Source organism: Pangasianodon hypophthalmus, chromosome 7 (assembly GCF_027358585.1).
Source record: "Pangasianodon hypophthalmus isolate fPanHyp1 chromosome 7, fPanHyp1.pri, whole genome shotgun sequence".
NCBI lineage: Eukaryota > Metazoa > Chordata > Actinopteri > Siluriformes > Pangasiidae > Pangasianodon > Pangasianodon hypophthalmus.
Genome location: NC_069716.1, coordinates 9,573,332 through 9,596,145, shown reverse-complemented (window position 1 = coordinate 9,596,145; position 22,814 = coordinate 9,573,332). Strand labels below are relative to the sequence as shown.

The following is a 22,814-nucleotide window of genomic DNA, read 5'->3' as shown; positions in this document are numbered from 1 at the left end:
TTTTTAGAGAGTGACCTAATGTCCAAATGGAAAGTGTGGATTCAAAGATTAACGCAACACTGTGAACACAAAGATAATGCTTTCAATGTGGAAGCTGTAACTAGTAGAATTTGGGGATAAGTTGTAGCTGGACACCTTTATCAGGTTGCTGGCAATGTCTTGGAGGTTTACTGTATAATTAACAAAAAAAAAATAATAATAATGATATTACCAGACCCTATGTTCTCAAACACAGCTTTTATTTTATTGCATTTGCCATAGGGTGATTAATATCACATCTACCAGAGATGTACATTTTCACAAGTTTTACAGTTTCGTATGATTTGATGATTTTGGTCCTGTTCTTACTGTTAAGAGTGTAACAGCCAAATGGCAGTTTCCTCCACAATTAGACTGCTCTTGTTCAAGTCTTGTTCAAGTTACTGTAGTTGGAAACTTCAATCAGGTTGTGGTCAGGATCTCGGAAGTACAGGGACTTGATGGGGCCTACCGCTCCTGTCCTCTCAACTGGCCCTTCCTCAATCGTCACCCCACATTCCTGTCAATAGATTAAAAAATAATAATAATAATAATAATTATGCAAATCATTTATAAAACAGAAATCAATATTGCATGTTCTTCTGTAGTCTGGATTGTTCTGAATTAGGTGCACCTTCAGATGGGCAGCAACTGTTTCCAGCGGGGTCTTTGTGATGAGACAAAGATCTGCTGAGCCTGGCATAGGATTATTGGCTTTTGGCTCAAACTCTTTCCCAACCTCGTGTAAGTTGAATTTCTGCTCTCCAAAGCTCAGAGCCTTACGGTTTCCCTAAGATATAGAGCAGAGTAAAGATGTAGTGTAGGATAAAGCTGATCAGTATGTTACATTCACATTGCACATCATAGTGTAGGGAACATCAGAACACAACAACAATTATAAATGATTTGTGATATAAATTCCTTTAGACTGAAGATAGATGGGTGAAGGGAAGGAAAGAAGGAAGGACTGGAAATTGAAATGTTACTCTACAGGGTGTCCCAAAAGTCTCCATACATATTATTATTATTTTTTTTTTTAGATATCTTTTAAGAATGCCTTTGACAAAAGAAGAACGTATTGAAATCATTCTCATGGCTGGATCGAGAACCTGGCAAGCACATGACACACGACACTGTTCCCAAACTTATTAACAAATTCAAAAAGACTGGAAGTGTTGCAGACCAACTGAGAAATGGACGTCCACAAACATCCACTGACGAAGGCACAACCAATGTGGTGCTGGCATTCATAGTCCCCTATATATTATGTATGGAGACTTTGGGACACCCTGTATTAGTGCCCTAACCATTTATGGGGTACTGGTAATTTATAAATTAAATTATTAAAACTGCAAAAGCTTTTAAGCAGTACAGAGTGGTGAAAATGCACAAATTATAAGTTTTCAGCAAGTAAACATATACGTTTAATCTTATTCCTTTGAAAACTCATCCACTGCTTCAGTGGTTAAGACGTTGGCCTAACAATCAGAAGGTCATGAGTTCAATCCCCAGCACCACCAAGCTGCCACTGCTGGCCCCTTGAGCAAGGCCCTTAACCCTCAACTGCTCAGTTACATAAAATGAGATCAATGTAAGTCGCTCTGGATAAGGGCGTCTGCCAAATGTTGTCATGCTGTCAATTGAAGTTCTATGTGGAAGTGTATTATTTGTACAATGCTGCCACCTTGTGGTAATTCTTATATTACAATGACATAATGTTTCCATCACTAATAGAAGAGACTGGAGAGGCCACTGATGCATGTGTTGTCAGTGGGCTACAGGTGCTCTAGGTGGTCTACCTTAAAAGTTACTACACCCATTCCCAAGACTGAGGAGTAGAAGTGTGTGCTTCTCTTCACATCCCGAACCGTCAGCACGAGATGATCCAGATGGCTGATCTGAACCGGGCACGAGCTCTTCAGGCGAGCCCCGACTGCTCCACTCAACACAGCCGACTTTATACGACAAGAGTGAAAAAATATATATATATACGTTAATCTTACGCCAAAATTAAGACATATATATTGAGTGTGTGTCTTTTCAGTCACCGCAAGTCAACCATGTATATTACTTTTCTTTTCTACTTTTCTACTTTTCGACTTTCTACTTTCCCACGCCGTATTATTGGAGTATTTACGGTACAAGGAAATTAGCCTGCTGAATTAGCACGTCAGGCTTGTTAAATTAATAATGTTGTTTTCGTATTAGGCTTTGAATTGTTCATAAAATATAACTGATAATATAGACATCTAAAGCGTAACACATCCAGTAATCTTATGACGTCTTAAAAAAGTTACTTTAAAAGTGCAGACTGTTTAAAAGTACGGAAGTGTTTAATCATTCTGGCTCACAATAAAGTCATGAAATCAGGGCCAGTGGCGCGTGACTATGGCGCTACGTTACCGTAGTGTAGATTCCCTGACGGAAGAAGCCGCAGATTCGTAAAGCCATGACACCCCTGAATAAACGCGGTGATTATGTAGCTGCTTCTTAGCTTAACAGGCTGGAAAAACTCAATCACCCGAGGTCAGTTTTCAAAGGGAAACACGTCTTACCGTAATAACTGAAACTTCTCACCTGTTAGTGTGCAAGACAAAGACAGTATATCCATCCATCCATCCTCTGTACTGCTTTCCTACACAGGGTCACAGGGGAGCCTGGAGCCTATCCCAGGGACACAAGGTGGGGGACACCCTCGACAGGGTCCCAACTCACTGCAGGGCACAATCACACACACACAAGATACCAGTCAGCCTACAACACATGTCTTTGGACTGGGGGAGGAAACCGGAGTACCTGGAGGAAACCCCAAAGCATGAGGAGAAGATGCAAACTCTGCGTACCCAGGGCAGAGGCTTCGAGGATTCGAACCCACAACCCTGGAGGTGCAAGGCTAACGTTGTTGTTGGTGTTGTTCCTCTTTCGGCTGCTCCCGTTAGGGGTCACCACGGCAGATCATTGGTCCGCATATTTGATTTGGCACAGTTTTTACACCGGATGCCTTCCTGATGCAACCCTCCCCAATTTTATCGGGGCTTGGGACCGGCACTGAAAGCACACTGTTGCATGCAATCGCAGTGGCTGGGGTTGGTTCCCTGGCCAGGAATCAAACCTGGGCCACAGTGCTGAGAGCAATGTGGCCTAACCACTAGTCCTCCTGTACTGCGAGGCTACCGTGCCCCCACTAATTTCAACATGTTTTTGAGAATTATTAAGTTTCACTCCCTTCTGAGTATTTTGCCAAATTTGTGTTTATATATATATATATATATATATATAAACTAAGCTGGCAGAGCTAACTGGTTCTTGAGGCTTTTTTTTGTTGGACAAGAATTTTGATTGTAGGACTGATTGTTGATTGTTGATTGTAGGACACAGGTCATGAGATATGGACCAAAACGTAAACCCCTTCGCAATAGTGTCACCATTGGGTCGATCGGGCTCATCTCACTTGCCTGAGTAGTAGGACGGAGTACTATTGTTTGCCTCCCTGACAGTATATCATGCATACAAAATACTGAAGTAAACGAGAGACAGCCTCTAAATGATATGAAGTGAGTTGTTTATCAATTCCTAAACGCCCTGGTCAGTGTTGTGTAAAAAATACCTATTTAAATTATTTATATTCTTACCCTCTGCAAACTGACACGGAAGAGTGTAATAAGCTAAACTAAAGCAATTTTCTAAAATGTTAGCTACATGATTAACCCTTTAAAGATGCATTAATCATTTTTTTTATTCCTTACTTGTACAAATAACATGGAGGATATGTTAAACATGATTTTTTTTTTTTTTAAGGAGTAAGTCGTGGCCTTGTGTGTTAAGTCACTGAGAAAACCCATTTGGAAAATGGACCTCCGGTCTGGAAACCTTGTTTGTGTTTCAATGCACCTACTGTCGGTCATTTTATAGACACTTTATGGGCCACTGTAGATCCTGGGGGTGGAGCTTCTTGAACACAGGTGGGAATCATTCAAATGTCGAACCCACTTCACTGTTAGAGATCTTAATCTTAACAAAAAAAAAAAAAAAAAAAAGTTTAAATATTTTCCCAGTCTATTTCAGTGCATACTGGGTCTGAAAATGTGCAATATCCACAAATTCATTCAAATTATTCATTGAACTATTCATATAAAAAAAATATATTATCCCAGACCACAATGCTTGAATCTGATTGGTCAAGTTTCTATAACTGCAGAGTTGAAAATAGTACCACCTGCAAGGCAAATTACAGGTTTATATTAATGCACTTGCACTACTGTTACAGTTTCTATAGTAACAATTTACACATGGTCTTGTATGGCACATAAACAGATTTTAAAAGGACACAAACTCTGATATGGGGATGTGTTCTGTGAGAAGTTGATTTAGCATTTTTGGAAGGAGTCTCAATTGTCAGAGCTTTGTAACACTCAGAGAAAACACTTCTTTTAAGAGAGAAAGAGGCTGGTTAGTGAATGACTATTTATAGTAGCTAGAACACAAGTGGTAACAGGAACTAACTTGTTTTGCAGCTGTAACACAACATAGGGCCTCGTTTATCAATCTTTTAGTAAAGTTGTGTGTAAATGCTGGTTTTCTTCATACTTGTTGTTGAATTCCAATCACTCGTAAATTACCAGGTGTGTGCATGGCCCAGCTGAGATTTGTATTTGGTGACGCCCACAAAAACCCATAAAAAGGCAAAGCTCACAGAGCAGAAGTGACTTTCTCAGAGGTAGAAGTGGAAGTTATTTTGACTCATGTCTATGCCAATAAAACAAATCAGCCATAACATTAAAAGCCCCTGCCTAATATTGTGTAGGTCCCCCTTGTCCCACCATAACAGCTCTAACCCGTTGTCTAAAACGTTAGCAGCAGATCCTTTAAGTCCTGTAGGTTTGTCTAGCACATCCCACAGATGCTCTATTGGATTGAGATCTGGGGAATTTAGAGGCCAAGTCAACACCTTGAACTTTTTGTTATGTTCCTTAACCCAAGGTTTCCCAGCAGAACATTGCCCAGAGCATCACATCCCCTCCGCCAGCTTGCCTTTTTCCCATAGTGCATCCTGGTGCCATCTCTTCCCCAGGTAAGCGACATGCACGCATCCAGCCGTCCACAGAATGTAAAAGAAAACGTGATTAATCAGACCAGGCCACATTCTTCCATTGCTCCATGGTCCAGTTCTCATGCTCACATGCCCATTGTAGGCACTTTCGGCAGTGGACAGGGGTCAGCATGGGCACTCTGACTGGTCTGTGGCTACGCAGCCCCATATGCAGCAAGCTGCAATGCACTATGTGCTCTGACACCTTTTCTAGCCAGCATTAACTTTTTCAGCAATTTATGCTACAGTAGCTCTTCTGAGGGATTGGATCAGACACACTAGCCTTAGCTCCCCACACGTATCAGTGAACCTTGGGCGTCCATAACCTGTCACCGGTTCACCAATTTTCCTTCCTTCGACCACTTTCGGTAGGGTAATAACCACTGCATACAGGAAACACTCCACAAGACTGCCGTTTTGGAGCTGCTCTGACCCAGTCATCTAGCCATCACAGTTGCACTCTTTAAGTCCCTCAGATCCTTAAGCTTGCACATTTTTCCTGCTTCCAACACATCAACTTTGGGAACTGACTGTTCACCTGCTGCCTAATATATCCCACCCCTTGACAGGTGCCACTGTAACGAGATAATCAATGTTATTCACTTCACCTGTCAGTGTTTTTAATGTTATGGATGATCAGTGTATATATTATTTAACAGCTTAACAGCTCCTTGAAACCTGGACCTGAATGACAGAAAAGACGAATTAGATGTGAATTAAGCGAAGTGAAAAGAAAAATGTTTTGACATGAAAACAGAAAAAAATATTTGCTGAACCCAGGTGATCATAGACACCAAGCACATCAGACAAGGAAACTTTTTTTTTTTTTTTTTTTAATTCAAAGCAAAGTGTCTTGGTGACTGTCAGCCAGAAACCCATCGCACCCTCCCCAGTGATGTGCTGGAGAAGCCGGAAGTGTCATAGGAAGCTCGATAATGGCACACTAGGGAATATACGCACATTGCAGCTTGAGACATACGAGACTTATTGGTTACTTAGTGTTGGTTCTAAGGAAGTTTTGCACAGCATTAAAAGAAGATTTTATCAACTATATATCAAATTTAAATGAATAAAAAGTGAAATGTGTCATTCTTTAAAAAAAAAATAGTAATCTTTGGAAAATTGCTATGGAATAAGAGGAATAAATCACATGCTGGTATTGGAAAGTAATCATCTTCAGGGTGGTAGCAGTACCTCTGCTCTGCATAAGGCAGCATCACACCATCCAGTTGTTACTGTCCTATAAAAGCATGACCCATCCTGATTTATTCCTTACATCACTGTCAGTTAACTCAAGCACTTCAATATCTGGGTAGTCTGAAAACCGAATATTTTCAGCTTATTTTACACCCAGGATTTGCTGTGATGCAAAAATTTATGCAAATATTTGCAGCAGTACATTTAGCATGAGCACTGAAGAACTGGCTTGAAAAAGTAAAAAATCCTGGATAGCCAGTTATAGTACTGTTAATACTGGACTCTATTTCACCAACAACTATTTAATATTATAACAAACACCTACAGAAATGAGCCATAAATATGTTTACAAGGGTTAAAAAGAGCCCTTAGTCCTCCTCTTTTGAGTCATGCCTCATTATAGTGAGCTAGATTTTTCTTGAAATATCATGGAAAGGTTTTTTGTTGGCATCTAATTTGCTATTAAAAGGTCCAGGTGGTCTCTTTTTTTTAATAATACAAAAATGAAAATAAATAAATAAATACAAACACATGATGTCCATTGTAATAGCCACAGGGTCTGAAATGGTTTACTGAAAAAGTTAAACATTAAGTGACTGACTTTTAGTCACCAGAATGCAGGTTTACAAACATGAGCCATAGCTTACATTCTCTTACAAGCCAATGAATAAAATATCTTTAACTGAAGCTCTCACTCATACATAACTACCCAAAATTACTCATAATAAAAATAGGATAGTGAAGTTAGTTTGTTATGGGTCACATTCTATATAAATAATTAGGCCGTTGTGGTTTCACATTATATATTTTATACACACACACACAACGTGGCTTGAAGGAACCCATACTGTATATACTAGTTGTAGCCAAGTCTGAGCTAAGAATGCAGAAAAATGCTTGTGGAGAGGTGCACAAAACTTTCACCCAAAGAACTAAGCAAAGAATACAACAGCCAAAACCCCCACAAAACAACTTTAGGAACATCTATTATTGGTTAAAGCCTATAAAACTTGTTTTCTTGCTTGATTTAAAATGCACACCTACACACACTGTTTCCGTTCAGAAGTTCAGAAGCTCATCCCATGACTCATTCAGGTTAATAATAGAGCAAACTGAACATAAGGTGAGAGAACGTGAGAAAATACTGACAATGTGCAGAACTAGAATTAATTTCATAAAAAGTCCAAGAAGTCCCACATTCAAATTTATTAAATGTCACCATCACAGTCTCAGAAAGTGCCCAAGGTACGAAGCACTCTGGGTTGAATTAGCACAACACAGTGTTATAGGGTGTGTTTTTTTTTTTTAATGTGGTCAGTTTGTCAGCATAATTGGAGACCTAAAATTAGTGGGTTAGCCATACAAGTGACTAACAAAATATTTTAACTGAAAGCCTATACATACTTTAAAAAAAAAAAAAAAAAAAAAAGCAACACCACCCTGTTCACTAAAATGCAACTTGCAAATTTATAAAACATTCTGAACTATATTGGGCTGCATTGATGGACATCTGAGGCTGCATGCCAATAGTGCAAAAAAAAAAAAAAAAAAAAGAATCCTGCTGTGGCCAGTCAGAGAGAATACTTGGGAATGGACTCCACTTTAGAAGAATTAAGATGACTTTATGATTGCTTTTGTCTGTCTTTACTTATTCTTCAGTACTCTTCAACCAGAAACTTTATTTACCAAATACATTAAAAACCTACTATCGGACAAATATGAAGAAATAACCTTCATTGTTTCAGTTCGGCACAACAGAGTAGTGCTACTGCAATATACAGAAGATGGAGAGAAACTTTGTTTCCAGGAGATAACTCTTCAATTTAAACTTGAACCTTCATGTCTGTACCAAGTTTATACAGATCAAATTCTTCTTTTGTACATGTTGTACTAGCATCTGTGATATGCAAGTCCTTTAACTTGTTCTGAAATATGAAGTGATTTGAGTCAGTATCTTGAACGACCACTGTTAAGATGAAAAGCCTTGGGAGTAAATACAGCGTGGTGGCATTATAGGGCTTGAAACTCACATTTGATCAATTTTTCACGCAGCAAAACTCAGGAACACGCCTTCTTTACAAAATTCAGTGAGAGATGTTCTCAGCAAAAGCCTAGTCTAATTATGTCAGATTAAATCATGGCTAAAATGGATTTTTAAGAACTCCCATTGACAGTATATTAGACTAGGCTTAATTGATGTTTGAGGAAACACAGTCCTTATCTGAAGTAAAGGTTCTTGTTGGCCAAACTGAAAACTCACTTATAGATCATTTAATAGCATTACATCTTTTTTACACTTATGTATACTGAAGAAAAATGTTGCTAATAACTTTTGCTGAGAACCTAAAATGGTGTCCAAATTACAATTACAATGGATCAAAACAATTCTTTAGATAATCCAAAAGCAATAAATTGTACATAAATATATCTTTCAACTATCAGAATGCCTGATTTCCATCTAATCAGATTGCACCCAGTCTAACGTATAAGCACAAATGATTAGTTCTTAATTCTTAATCATTGCAATGTAATCAAACATTTTGGATAAATAACATTTACTATTTCACTGGAACCTTCAGGAGATAAAAGTCTGGATTTGAGCATAAGTGAAGTGTCTCTGTAAATGTACTCTACACATCTCATCAATCTGATGCTCTAACATAGTTTGCGTTTGCATGTCTGCAGGTACCAAATGTTATAGTAAGGCGAAAGAATAGTATGAAGTATGACAGGAGTCTAAACAACGCTCTCTCTGTTGGCAGAAACAAGGACTGCCCTGCGACAAATGGGGCAAGTTGAATTCTCTGAAAGCCAACGGTCAATACAATGCACGTGATACTCATGTGAGCAGGGAAGTTTGCGAAGCTTGTTGCCTTCAGCATACTCTGTAATGCAGACACTACAGGTCTTGAGTGCATCACTCTCACCGAAATTGCGCATGGAAAGGTTATCGATTTGCTCTTTGGTGAGGCCCCTGGGCTGATCATCATCTTCATCATTGAGCAAGAAGAAATGTGCAAGTCGCAGAAAGGGCAAAGAGCCGGAATCCTCTAGGCTGACAGGAGCTCGTTGCCTTGCCCTGCTCTCTCTCAGAGCTGCACCACTGTCCTCCCTCTCTTCAGTCTGTGCTTCTGAGCCACTCTGAATTGAGCCTCCTGCCCCAAGTGATGGCTCAGTCACAGTAGAGGGACTTCCAGCATCTGGATTTCCCAGCGCGTCAGCAAGATCTGCCGCGGGGTTGGAGCCACGGCTTGAGTCTGTGGAGTCCGAGTCAGAGTCCATGAAGTAGCTGAGTTCACCAAAGCCAGTCATGATCTGCCGGATCATGGACTGCAGGGCCATGGAGGTGGCCTCACCAAGCCCGGCATCTGAGATCCTCCTGATGGGAATACGGATAGTGCTGACGTACGTTCTCACACCTGCCCTTTCTGAACGTGAAAAGGTCCTGCGAAAGCCTCCACGCTCGGTTTCATACAAGAAAGTGTTGTTTGAGGTCTGTGATCGAGAGCGGGTACGGTTGGCAATGCTGTCTCTCTCGCGGTACTCACCTGGTCGCACTCTACGAACCTGCAAATCCAGCATTATTGTTGGAGGACGTCGGGCTGAAGCACCTGTTTCTCCTGAAGGCGTTTCAACTTCCTGGTGGGGCTGAGGTGCTGGTTGGGGCTCTGTAGTTGCTATAGTTTCCTCATTTTCTAACTGTATATTCTGCCGAGAAAGAACATGGAGTCGTGTCCTGGAGCTGCCATCTACCTGAACTTCGGGGACAGGATCAGGACTTCGAGAGGGTAGACCATGGCGAGCCTGCGGAAGCCCATCTAACTGGTCCAGGCTGAGAGCTAAATGACTCCTAGCTGTTCGCGCCCTGGTTCTGCGCTGTTCCGGGCTTGGACTACGGGCTCTAATCTGGCCTCTACTTGGGCGTTCTACTTGAGGCAGACTTGGAGAAGTTGGGAGCTGATTTTGTGGGCTTGTCGGCCGGGTTACAGCTGGGCTATTAGGTGCAGGAAGCTCTGGCTCGACTATAACAGCCATCTCCTCCACCACTGGCTCTTCAACCACCTCTGCCGCCTCCATGGGTGTCTCAGGTTCAGATACAGTGCCATCAGTGCGGCTTTGTTCTGCGTCTAGCCGATCGGCCTCAGTCTGTGTTTGCTGCTCAGCTATGTTGCGATTGATGTTGATCTCCAAGCTGAAGCGGAAGTCTCCACTACTTGGATTGGTTCGGCTCACCGCCCGCCATGACTGGTTGCCCCGGTGCCCGCTTCTTGTGGTGTTGCCCGTTTGACGCACAGTGTTGAGCCAGTCAAGAAGGTTGTCGCCATTGGATGCTTCTTCTGTACCCTCTGCCTCAGAAACTGAAGAAAACCACAACATTTTAGAGACATGTGATCCAATTCTCCAACACATTTTAAAAGAGCAATTACACTATGTGACCTAATAATTTATATTAATTTGAATCACGTACCTCTGGGCTCCCCCCTACTGACTTGAGGACTGTTGCTGCTGCTGTTGCTACTATGTGGCTGTTCAGGGCCATCCCTAATTTGATGAAGGCGGTTTAACAACTCTTCCTCGGTAATTTCACCTGATAAAAAAAAAAAAAAAAAAAAAAAAAAAAAAAACATATATTGAAGGTTAAAATAATAATCTATCTTTATGTGGATGTATGGCTGTTGAAGAACAGATAAGATGGCTGCCGAGGTCTGTCAGTATCTCTTTATTCAGTGACTTATCAGGCGAGAACAAAGAAAATTGAAAGTAAGTAGAGAAATAAATAAACATCACCAGGAATATCAATTCTTTGTTTAGAAATTACTGGCATGTAATGACAACAATAAGTAGCTAAACACTGGATACACAGTAACAAGAACACATTGTAAAATGCTGCATATCCAACTTTTGGTCTTCTGATGATCACAACTAGTCCATTTTAAATGGAAAAAAGAGCAGAGTAGTGTATACTAAAATCAAAGACAACTATACAGTGAAAGAAAATACAAGCAAAAAATTATGAATTTAATTGGCCATACCTGCTTGCGGAGATTATAAATTAAAAGAGTGCTTAACTGTAAAGTATGGATTATTTTGAGTATGGATTATTACTTATGATAACATAAACAGCCAGAGACCATTGAAGGGGGAATCGCTGCCAATCAAGCAACTTTTAAATAGATCTCAATAATGTCCACTCGCCACAATGCAATTATACTGTATTGAAATATGTCCATTTGCAGCTTTTTAGACTATTCAGTTAGACAAATGCAGACCGGATTTCCTACAGGCCTGGACAAAATTAATCTCTCAGTTAGTTTTTGAATGCAGTTCAAATCAAGAACAGCATGGATTTTGCAGCATTAGCACAAGTACAACCATTACATTAATAAAGTACCACTACTCCCTCTTATTTTCCATGACCAAGGACCACAGACGTATTGCATGACTTCACGCACACAGACTGAGAGTTTAAAGAAGAAAAAGAGAACATCAGAAGGCTAATCTACAAGAATTAAAATGACTAAAATGTCCACTTGTAAAGAGAAGGAACAAATGTATCATAAACAAATCGATACTATGTGCTGAATATTACATTCCCAATTAGTGAAATTAATGAATGGGGCAAGTGATTCATGGCTGCATGTGATGCTTTGCTCAAAACTTGTGAGTGACGCATTATGCATAGTGTTTATCAAGACCGATTCAACTGGTTGTCTTATTTTACTTTCCCAATGTGGTACAGACAGAAGTACACATTGCTACAACTAAAAATTTAACCAGATATTAATATTGATAGAATATTATATAATAGTATGAAATTCAATTTTGAGGTTTCCAAAAAAGCATAAACATGACTCAGTAAACATGAGGAAAAAGTGTCTCTGATCTGATGAGACCAAAATGTCTTTTTGGTCTTGGCACTAAGTGCTATTTTTGGCAGAAACCCTAAACTGCTTATCCTGAGAACACCATCCCCACAATGAACCTTCCATGGTGGTGGAAGCACCAAGCTTTTCATCCTAACCTATAAAGCATTAAACGGTCTCGCTCCGCAGTATTTAAGCGATATGTTAGTACCTTACGTTCCGCCGCGCCTACTTCGCTCTAAGGATGCAGGCTGTCTATCAGTACCACGCATTGCCAAAACCACGGCAGGGGGCAGAGCTTTCTCTTACCAAGCCACAAAATTATGGAATAGCCTCCCAGTTAATGTAGCAGTGAAGCAGACACGGTCTCAGTGTTTAAGTTGAGGTTGAAGACTTATTTATTTAACCTAGCATTTAGCGACTAGTGTTTTAGACAAAGGAGTAGATCTGGGGGACTCGTGGATGTTGAGTGTTATGGTGATCTGGTGTGTTTGGATGCTGTCTTCCTCACTCTCGTTAGTCACTCAGCAGAGTGACTGTATGGCTTACAAATCAGGGATCTCTCATGTCTGTGTTTCCCCCTGGTTCTCCTTTTAGTTATGCTGTTATAGCTAGTCCTGCCGGAGTCCCCTGCACTCCTCATTAAGTTTTATCTCCACACGGTGACTGAGTGTACCTAACCACTTTCCTTCTCTTTCTGCTGAGCTACACTCCTGAGCTGCCGGTGATCCAGACCCCCCTACGCTCTGGACCAGATGAGCATCACTCCTGAGCTGCTGGTAATCCAGACCTCCCCCCCTTCACTCTGGACCTGTCCACCAGCAATGCTTCACACTGCCACGAAGACGCTTCAGCTGTTTTCCATGGACTACACCAACACACATTGTACACACACACACGCACACTACAGTGTAAACCCATATGAGGATGGGTTCTCTGTTGAGTCTGGTTCCTCTCAAGGTTTCTTCCTATCACCATCTCAGGGAGTTTTTCCTTGCCACCGTCGACCCTGCTTGCTCATCAGAGACGTCACACACACACACACACACTTCACTTCACTTTTGTTTGTGTAAAGCTGCTTTGAGACAATGACCTTTGTAAAAAAGCGCTATACAAATAAAAATGAAATGAATTGAATTGAATCAGTAGGGACTGGGAAACTGGTCAGGCTTGAGGACAAAGAAAACCTGTTGTAGTCTGCAAGAGACTGCTTTCAGAGGTTCACCTTCCAACTTGACAACAACTTGTTAAAGCTATACTAGGGTGGTTCAAAACCAGGAATCTGAATGTGTAATAATGGCCCAGTGAAAGCCTAGACCTTAATCTGATTTCTTTGTGGCAAGATTCACCAAGGGTCTGTATCCAATCTGACAGTGCTTGTGCAATTTTGCCAAGAAGAATGGGCAAAACATATCAGGACTCAAATTTGCAAAGCTGAAAGAGACATATGCTGCTACAGCTGTAATTTGAGCCAGATGTAGTTCTACAAAGTATTGACCCAGTGGGTTGAATACTTAGGTAATTAAACAAAAAAAAGCAGACATTCGTTAATTTTTTTTGTCGCAATAATATATATTTTGCACCTTGAAATGTTAGACGTAGTGTAAATCAAATGTTAAAATCCAAATTAACTCCACAGACCTTAATCTTAATTTTAATTTCAGACTGTAACACTAATAAAAGAAGAAGGGTGGAGGGGGGGTACTTATGCAAGGCACTGTATCTCCACAGTCTGCTACTGTAATTTAAGCATTTAATATACATACAAGCTGTTCCTTTCCAAACAAGTAAAAAAATAAAAATAAATAAATAAATAGCAAGAAAGAATCACATCTAGTTTCAGCAAGAATCATGTGGCCCTGGTTGTGGATCCTTCTGAGGCTCATCAGCAACTACAAACCAGCTATGTCTCTTTGTTTGGTCAAGTATTGGGAGACTAGTCCTAATTCTGTCAATTCACAGTTTTCATATTTGCTGTCTGCAATCATTACAAAGATACAAGATTCTAAAGGGATCGAATCTAAACTTAATCTCCAGATACAGCAAACTAATAGCCTTTTATTTCGAGACATCTTGTCGCGCACCAAACCCATAGGAAACTGAAAGGGGGATAAGGGTTCCCAAGGTGTACATGTTTAGTCAAGCCGTTTATTGGAAAATTTCCTTCTGATGATCCTTTTACAAGAACCAATACGCAAGTATCAAAAGCCCTACATGTCTGATATTTATTGACCCAACCCCCGGGTGAAGTTAGATCTATCGAGACAAAGTCGAATATGCAGAATTTTACCAGTGAATGTTTATTCTCTCCAACATAAGCAGGTGTATGTTCGGTTTATAACTGCTGCTGCTCAAAGAAACGTGTGAACCAGGAACAGGACATTACTGAAAACCACCAGATTTACCAGGACAAGAATTGTCCATTCAATGCCATCTCCTGGCAGGGGCCTCGGCTAAAGGACGCTCCAAAATAACATTCCTTTCCACTGTCCTGGGACAGAAATGAATTGGACGTCTTCAGAGGGCCACAAAATTGTTTGGTGGTTTTGTTTTGAGCACAAACAAAATTCAAAGCATCATGATAAATTTAGGGGGGGAAAAAACATAAAAAAAAAAAAACAAACAAACACTCAGCCACACACAATTAAAACTTGTTAGCGTTCCTTTTTGGTTTGAAGTAACTTTCCAGTACTCTCTTATTAGTGAAATACCATACATAAACCTAATAGCCAAAAAAAAAATTGTAAAAATCAAGAAAATCACAAGTAATCAATCTGCACACTTAAGTGCACGATGATCCAGGATGACTGCCACACAACGTCACCCTTAATTTGTGTGCTACCAGATTCTACATTGTGGGAGGTAAGAGCATCCACTGTGCCCAAACTATCCATCATTCTCCCACCTACAAAGACTTTAAAGTAACCCTCTGCTGAGGAAAAGGGAAAAGTGAAAAGAAGAAGGAAATGTACATGTAAAGGGACCAAACAGCAATAGATTAAGCTTGCAGAGGATCCTTTGCGTTTTAAGTGTCCCCATAACCAAGAAACTAACCTCCCGTAAGGATAAAATGCTACGAACAGAAATAAGCAGTCAGTAGTGAGGAAAAGCACAGTTACCTGGTGTGCCGAAAAGATTGTTGTCTCTCATCAGCCTGTAGTCCTCCTCACTCAGATTGTTAACAAACTGGTAGAAGGCCTCCTCTCGGTGAAGGCGGTCCTGCTGTTGCCTGCGTTGTGAATCGGCCTGTTCACTACTGCCCTGATCTGCATTGTCTGAGCCCTCCATTGCAGTCAAACCCAGAAAGAATAAGTCAGCACCACCTAGAGAGAGGGAGGGAAGGAAGGAGGGAGGGACAGAGATTAGCAAATGTGTTCAACACAAATACAGCAAGCAAAGATTATTTAAAAAAAAAAACAAATACAAGGAATTATTTCCCCAAACTAGTGCTGAACAAAGTATTTAGAGTTCATTATTTGTTCAAATATTACAACGACCCAAACAATTCAATATTCTCTCAATAATAATCAGTATTTAAATAGACTAGCACTGTGCCGACATTATGTTATGCTTGTAGATGAGTCCAGATGACTTCAGTGTCCAGAGGCGGGTGGTATAATTGGTCTAACAGGGCTAACTAAACCTGTCTTTCAGAGATTTTAAAAAAATATCATTTTCATTATCAAATTTCATTGAGAAATGAGGACTCTCATCATCATGAGGAGTCCATCAGTGTGGACTCTTGGGGAATCAAGTGCAACACCACAACCAATGATCGTAATAATAATAAGAAGAAGAAGAAGAAGGTCTACCAGCTTGACCTGCTCAGCCTGTGTACTGGCAGCTAGTATCTGCCATGAACCCTATCAGACGAGTTAATGCGTGTCTTACGAGTTAAAAACGAGCTGGCCTTAAAAATGGACCCTGACAGAAGAAATGGAAACAAAAAGGCATCATGAAAGGAGGCCAACACTACACCTTATCGAGACAACTAGCTTAACATAACCAGACAACACATCCTGAACTACATCCACAGCCACATGATCCAATTAAAGCAGCTGTCGGGCTAAATAGCTAGCGAGCAGCTTTTTACGACAAGAGCCAAAAATTAAACAACTAACAAGAGCTTCTTACTGTTCAACATTATCATATCCATAATTATGCTGAAAAAGTTTAGGTATTCATATCTACGACGACACCATGTAAGCATAATTAGCGAAAAACACTCCCATTGTTATTAGTGTTAGCTAATAAGTCATGTCAATGATAACCACTCGGCTAGTCAACTAGCGTCTTAGTTTTCACACGGAAAAGGAAAGTGAACGAGTTTACACACAACCATAACGATGGTGCTAATGTCAGCTAATTAAAACTAGTGAAATATGTATATTTTTTAAAGACAAAACGATGGTTACCTTTGTTTGCCCAACCAAATCCCGTTTGCTTTGGAATTAGCTACCTGCTAGTTAGCTACTCAGAGGCCTTCTCACTTCCGACGGTTTTCGAGCTAGCAAACGCTACGGATCCATTCCAAATGAGCATATGCTGCACTAGCTAGAGTATAAAAGACACCTTTTTTCAGATCCTCGCTAAGTAGAACACTAATGAAGGGGAATATTGAGAGATGTGATGTTCTGGCCTCAAACTGCGTATTTAGCCACCGAGTCAGCTAGCATAGTTAGCAGAACACGAGCTAAAGCTCCTCGAACGCTAGAAATAAAACTAACCTCTGAAAGATTACCTTTTTTTAAATCCGTTGACTTTGATACTAATCTTCAAACCAGTGTGTCTAGTTGTGTGTTTCAAAATACGGTGATCTTTTCCGGCATTAGCAATCTATTTTCTCGAACATCAGACCATCCGTTATCTTCACACTCGTTTCCGTTTCCGGTGTGCGGGAATGATGGGAAATCTTACGAAAGACAAGAATGGTTTCGAAACGAAAACGTTGACGTCCTAGTTGTGAAACGTTAGGGGAAGAAAACAAAAGAGTGACTACACTGTACTTATGCAATACACGTAGAGGTAATAAAAATGATATATTCGTACATACAGTGGTCCAGTTGTGGGCTTTGGTGCCTTCACCAGACATACAGAATATTGAATACTAAAGCAGCTATGTATTCAGTAACTGTTTATTAAGGCAACCTGCTTACTAAAGAATACCCCAGTGGCAACCAAAGGTTGCAATGAAATCGATAAATTAATGTTTGATTATTTATTACTTAGGTTTAGGTTTAGTGGTAACTCCACATTTCTTCCCACACTGCTGTTTTAATAAATCAATCAAACAAACAATCAATCAACCAACCAACCACTCAACAATTAATTAATTAATTAATTAATTAATGGATTTTTGGAAAATACATGATACAATGTGTAAACAATTTTTGGCTTTTGTCGCGTAAACACGACCCTATACACACATTAGGGATGTAACTGAATAGGTATACATTTCCCAGAATACAAAATGGGCCTCATTCATCAATCTTTTAGTAAAGTTGTGCATAATGTTTTCGTAGGCCAGTAGGGTAGGGCCTCACTTTGCTCTCAGAACAGCCTCAATTCCTCGTGGTATGGATTCCACAAGATGTTGGAAACATTCCTTTTAGATTCTACCACATCCTAAAGGTGTTCTACTGGATTCAGATCTGGTGACTGGGAAGGCCACTGGGATTGCCCTGCTGCCACACGATTGGCTGATTAGATAATTACTGTCCATGAATGAGTAGGTGCACAAGTGTTCCTTATAAAGTGCTCCTTACTGTGTCTAGGCATACAATACACTAAAGAGTATATAGTGGGTTAAGATTATTTAGATTAATTATTAATTTAGTCGGTCGAATTATACAATCGGCTGTAAAGTGTTGCACCGCATTAAGAGAAGATGCCGTGGAAAGTGGAACCGATTTACACCTATCAGCCGTAATTTCTGAAAAAGTAAATTCTGGCTATGATAGAAAGGTGTCAGAGCACACAGTGCATCACAGCTTGCAGCGTATGGGGCTGCATAGCCACAGACCTGACAGACTGCCCATGCTGACCACTGTCCACCACCGAAAGCGCCTACAATGGGCATGTGAGCATGAGAACTGATCGAGCATCTGTGGGATGTGCTGGACAAACAGGTCCGATCCATGGAGGCCCCACCTTGCAACTTAAGGACTTAAAGGATCTGCTGCTAAAGTCTTGGTGCCAGATACCACTGCACACCTTCAGAGGTCTTGTGAAGTCCATGCCTCAACAGGTCAGAGCTGTTTTGGTGGCACAAGGGAGACCTACACAAAATTAGGCAGGTGGTTTTAATGTTATGGCTGAGCGGTGTGTATAAGCTAGCTTTGGCCCTTAGGAAAAAAAATCATACTGGTCTCTAAAAATCCGTTCCCTCCTAAGTGCATCCTATTGGGTGATTTTTTTTGGCTACTTGCACCAAACCTATTTCCCAAATCACATTTAGAGTACCTGTGATGATATGAAAATTCCTTATTATTGTATTGTATTGTCATATTTTGGATATGCAAAGTACTACGCCATGAGTGATGTGCACTCGTTGCTGACAGAGATGAAGTGGCACTGGGCAAATGAAATCGACTTATGATCCATTAATCACTCTCAGCAAAAAGGTTCTTGCAATCCTTAAAAACACATTCCCTGCGTAAATCTGCGTGTATCAAATGATCGAACAAAACAAGATCAATTATTGTCTGCGTCATCCCAATCAATCTTTACGTGCCTTTTATATGATTTTAGTTTTTCATTTGTCACCTGTCTGTCCCTTGTTGTGAGCACCATAGTCAGCAAATACTCTGTCAATTATGCTGGCGTTATTGAGTGGGATGGGCGCCCCTTGTAATCAGTTTATTTGGTATTGCGCTTTCCTACCACTAGGGGTTTCTGCAATCTGCATACTGTATATCAGGAGTACTTCTAAATATACACACATACTTACATACAAGCATGACTCGATAAATCACATTCTATGCACAGAAATGTACATATGCACATTTTTTGCACAAAATAGAGAAGAATATAATTAACCAGAGTTACAAGGGTTCAGCAAAATTTACAAAATTTACATCTCAAAACCACACAAAAGACCTGAAACTATCCCAAAAAATTTGGGCATTGGAAAGTGTGATGCAATGGAGACTGTATGCACTTACACTTTACATTTGTTTGATGACATTTATTACATTTATTTCTGATTTTGTGCTATAAAACAAGATCTTGACGGCTGCAGAGTACTTTTAAACTAGCCTGACAACCCTGTCATTAACTGTTTGTCTGCGGCTCCTCCTTCCCCGATCTTCATGATTCCTACCCCAATAGGCTTCTGTTAGCGTTTGTTCCCATTTTTAATAATAACTCTATAGCATATTTAAAATACCTCTGTTGAGCTCATAGGGTTAAAAGATACAGAGAGCACGCTTGTGCAACTGTCTATTATACAATATTTGTTACCAATATGGCATCCAAAACAGGAAACGGTAACCTATGCCAGTATGCAATACGTAAAAATTGTATATGTTTAATGGGCCTTATTTACAAATCTTTTAGTAAAGTTGTATGTATCTATATATAACACCTTCAAACTAGTACTAGATGTGGTAGCTACTGCTGAATACTGGTCCTTGAGCAATTGTTTACAATCAGGGTGAGGTGAGAGGACATGCCCAGGAGAGTGCACGGAGGTCGGCCATGGCGGTCAGGCTCCCGCGGTCTGGTTCTGTAAAAAACTAGTTTGATTCAATGAACGAAGTTTATAAAACTAGGGACATTGATAATGATCAACTGAAACATAATGAGCTCTGTGGCAGCACCTGAGGTGTCATTGTTAGCCAGAAATAGAGCTCCAAAGTCAGCTAAAATGCCCAATGGCTAAAATGCGGCCTCTTTCGCAGACATCATAGATCACAGAAGAATTGGGTTGTTGTCATTTGAAAGCTACAGGTATAATGTGGCATGTGTCGGTTGTGATCTGGAGCTATCAGGGTATGAATCACGAAAGCATGTTATACACACAGTAATCCATAATTCTTTTGAAATTTTTGCAAATGTATAAAAAAATCAAAAACTGAAATCTCTCATTTAGATAAGTATTCAGACCCTGCACTCAGTACTTTCTAGAAGCACATTTGACAGCAAATACAGATGTGCAGCTTCTTGCACACCTGTATTTGAACAGTTTCTCCCATTCTTCCTGGCAGATTTATTTTTTTGCCATCATTGTTTGTACACTGATGGCAAAATATAAATGTATTTAATAATAAATAAATCTAATTCATAAATTAAAACTGTAATACAATAACGTGCAAAAGAACATTGGTGAATATTTGTCAAATATCAGTAATTAAAAATCGTTGGTCACACAAAAGAGATCATTACTATTTCATTGGAATTTAAAATGATTTGAATGAGTTCAGTGAGTTGAATGAAGACTTTATTAATATTAATATTTGTTGAACAGCTGATATACCTGGTGAGGATCTGTCCCATCTGTCCCTATATACGAGCCACCATTGCCCCAGGAGCTGAATAATGTAATGTTCTGCAAATTGCTATTTGTTGTTATATTTTGTGAATGAAAAATGACTTCTTTTTCCAGCAGCCCTGTTTTTTGCAGTCTTTAACAATGTTTTCAGGGACAATGTGGTAGGCTTTCATTTTGTTATTTAAAAAAATATCCTGTCGGATTTGAACTTCCAGTTCAAAATTGTATTATACAGATAGTGGCATTGTGTTGCCCCAAAAAACTGTGTATTTTAGTGGATATCATACCAGGGGTTTAAAAGTGAAGCCAAAATATCTCTGAGACCCTCTAGTGGCTGGCCTCAGTACAGTGTTTAACCATGCCCATTCACGTTATTGAATGGAAAACAAGCGAAAGTTACATTTTAAATAACTACAAATTATTTTCAGGAATGGTGTTGTCATTTTTAGAAGTTCAGTTGACCTTGATATCTCCCCTAATATTTTTCATTATGATAAATGTTTTATAGGAGTTATTTGATAGTTTCAAGGGTGTGGTTGATGAGGTGATTGACAGGTTTGGGGTGGGCTGATGAACAGCTAGAAATGACAGTCTAGCCTCATGAATGTGCACACACGTTCCAACAGGCACCTGAAGCCCTTGCTGAGACTATAGTCTAGTGAAATTAGTTAAATCTAATTTATCTTTCAAACTTTGTACCAAAAAATTTAGTCTTGACAGGGTTGTAGTGGTCTCTAATGATGACTTGCTTGACTGCCAGTGACAGCTCTTTGGACTTCATATTGAGAGTTAACAGCAACAGATTCTATATGCAAATGCCACACTTGAAATCAGCTCTAGACCTTTAATCCGCTTAAAAATAGTGAAGGAATAACACACACCTTGCCATGGAATAGCTGAGCAGACAATTGTCCAATTACTTTTGGACAATCACTAAGACACGTGAAACAATTTTAAAATAACAGTTTCCCTGTGTGACATAACTGGTGTTCATGATCAACCAGGTACAGTGTAGATCTTTTTTTTCTCCTCCGCTTTCATGTTACACCATTTTCTTATTTCACACCTTATTCACCTGTAATTTATATCTAGATTTTGACCTTTTCAGGTGCTGTTATACTGCTAAATATTTTTATTGGCATAGAAGTGAGTCAAAATAATTTCCACTTCTGCCTTTCTGCCTTGTCTCTCACCATTTAGTAGTCGATGTTTCATGTTTCCTGCCATCTGAGAGCTTGACCTTTTATGGAGTTTTGTTGGTGTCATTAAATATGAGCTTCACACTACAGGTGATCAACATAGTCACGCAACATACTCTTTACTCAACATATTCAAATTCTGCAGTTAATTTGAGTTTGGTTTGGCTTATGCAAACATTTACACACAACATTACTGAAAGATTGATAAATGAGGCCCAGTGGGAATAAATCGAGCCATGTTGTCCACTCACACACACACATATACACTGATTAAAGGAAAAAATTAAAGGAACACTTTGTAATCAGAGTGTAGCATCAAGTCAATTAAACTCCTGGGATATTGATCTGGTCAGTTAAGTAGCAGAGGGGGTTGTTAATCAGATTCAGCTGCTTTGCTGTTAATGAAATTAACAACAGGTGCACTAGATGGGCAACAATGAGACGACCCCCAAAACAGGAATGGTTTTACAGATGGAGGCCACTGACATTTTTTTCCCTATTCAACTTTTCTGACCCTACATAGGTTGCACAGGCAGTCCAACTCCTTCAGGATGGCACATCAATACGTGCCATTGCCAGAAGGTTTGCTGTGTCTCCCAGCACAGTCTCAAGAGCATGGAGGAGATTCCAGGAGACAGGCAGTTACTCTAGGAGAGCTGGACAAGGCCGTAGAAGGTCCTTAACCCATCAGCAGGACCGGTATCTGAACCTTTGTGCAAGGAGGAACAGGATGAGCACTGCCAGAGCCAAACAAAATGACCTCCAGCAGGCCACTGGTGTGAATGTCTCTAAGCAAACAATCAGAAACAGACTTCATGAGGGTGGCCTGATGGCCCAACGTCCTCTACTGGGCCCTGTGCTCATTGCCCGGCACTGTGGAGCTCGATTGGCATTTGCCATTGAACACCAGAATTGGCAGGTCCGCCACTGGTGCCCTGTGCTTTTCACAGATGAGA

General features: G+C 40.1%; 2 protein-coding genes across 2 annotated transcripts; both read right to left on the bottom strand.

Annotated features, from left to right (window-relative positions):
* Nucleotides 1-220: 220 nt before the first annotated feature.
* On the bottom strand, nucleotides 221-2,579 carry glod5 (glyoxalase domain containing 5). Its single transcript, XM_026940613.3, has 4 exons — nucleotides 2,422-2,579; nucleotides 1,818-1,973; nucleotides 653-808; nucleotides 221-538 (listed from the first exon to the last, which is right to left on the bottom strand). The coding sequence occupies exons 1-4, from the start codon at nucleotides 2,467-2,469 to the stop codon at nucleotides 404-406; spliced, it is 495 nt and encodes a 164-aa protein (XP_026796414.3). The 5' UTR covers nucleotides 2,470-2,579; the 3' UTR covers nucleotides 221-403.
* Nucleotides 2,580-7,716: 5,137 nt separating this feature from the next.
* Nucleotides 7,717-17,121, bottom strand: rlim (ring finger protein, LIM domain interacting). The gene is made up of 4 exons (XM_034305814.2): nucleotides 16,910-17,121; nucleotides 15,288-15,491; nucleotides 10,773-10,892; nucleotides 7,717-10,662 (listed from the first exon to the last, which is right to left on the bottom strand). The coding sequence occupies exons 2-4, from the start codon at nucleotides 15,454-15,456 to the stop codon at nucleotides 9,041-9,043; spliced, it is 1,911 nt and encodes a 636-aa protein (XP_034161705.1). The 5' UTR covers nucleotides 15,457-15,491; nucleotides 16,910-17,121; the 3' UTR covers nucleotides 7,717-9,040.
* Nucleotides 17,122-22,814: the final 5,693 nt, after the last annotated feature.

Coding starts and splice junctions, on each gene's coding strand:
- rlim (XM_034305814.2), bottom strand. CDS start 15,456: ATGGAGGGCTCAGACAATGCAGATCAGGGCAGTAGTGAACAGGCCGAT. Junction 10,893..15,287: donor CAATCTTTTCGGCACACCAG/GTAACTGTGCTT, acceptor TTTTTTTATCAG/GTGAAATTACCGAGGAAGAG. Junction 10,663..10,772: donor CAGTAGGGGGGAGCCCAGAG/GTACGTGATTCA, acceptor GGTTTTCTTCAG/TTTCTGAGGCAGAGGGTACA.
- glod5 (XM_026940613.3), bottom strand. CDS start 2,469: ATGGCTTTACGAATCTGCGGCTTCTTCCGTCAGGGAATCTACACTACG. Junction 1,974..2,421: donor GTCAGGGAATCTACACTACG/GTAACGTAGCGC, acceptor TGTCGTATAAAG/TCGGCTGTGTTGAGTGGAGC. Junction 809..1,817: donor TGGGTGTAGTAACTTTTAAG/GTAGACCACCTA, acceptor TCTATATCTTAG/GGAAACCGTAAGGCTCTGAG.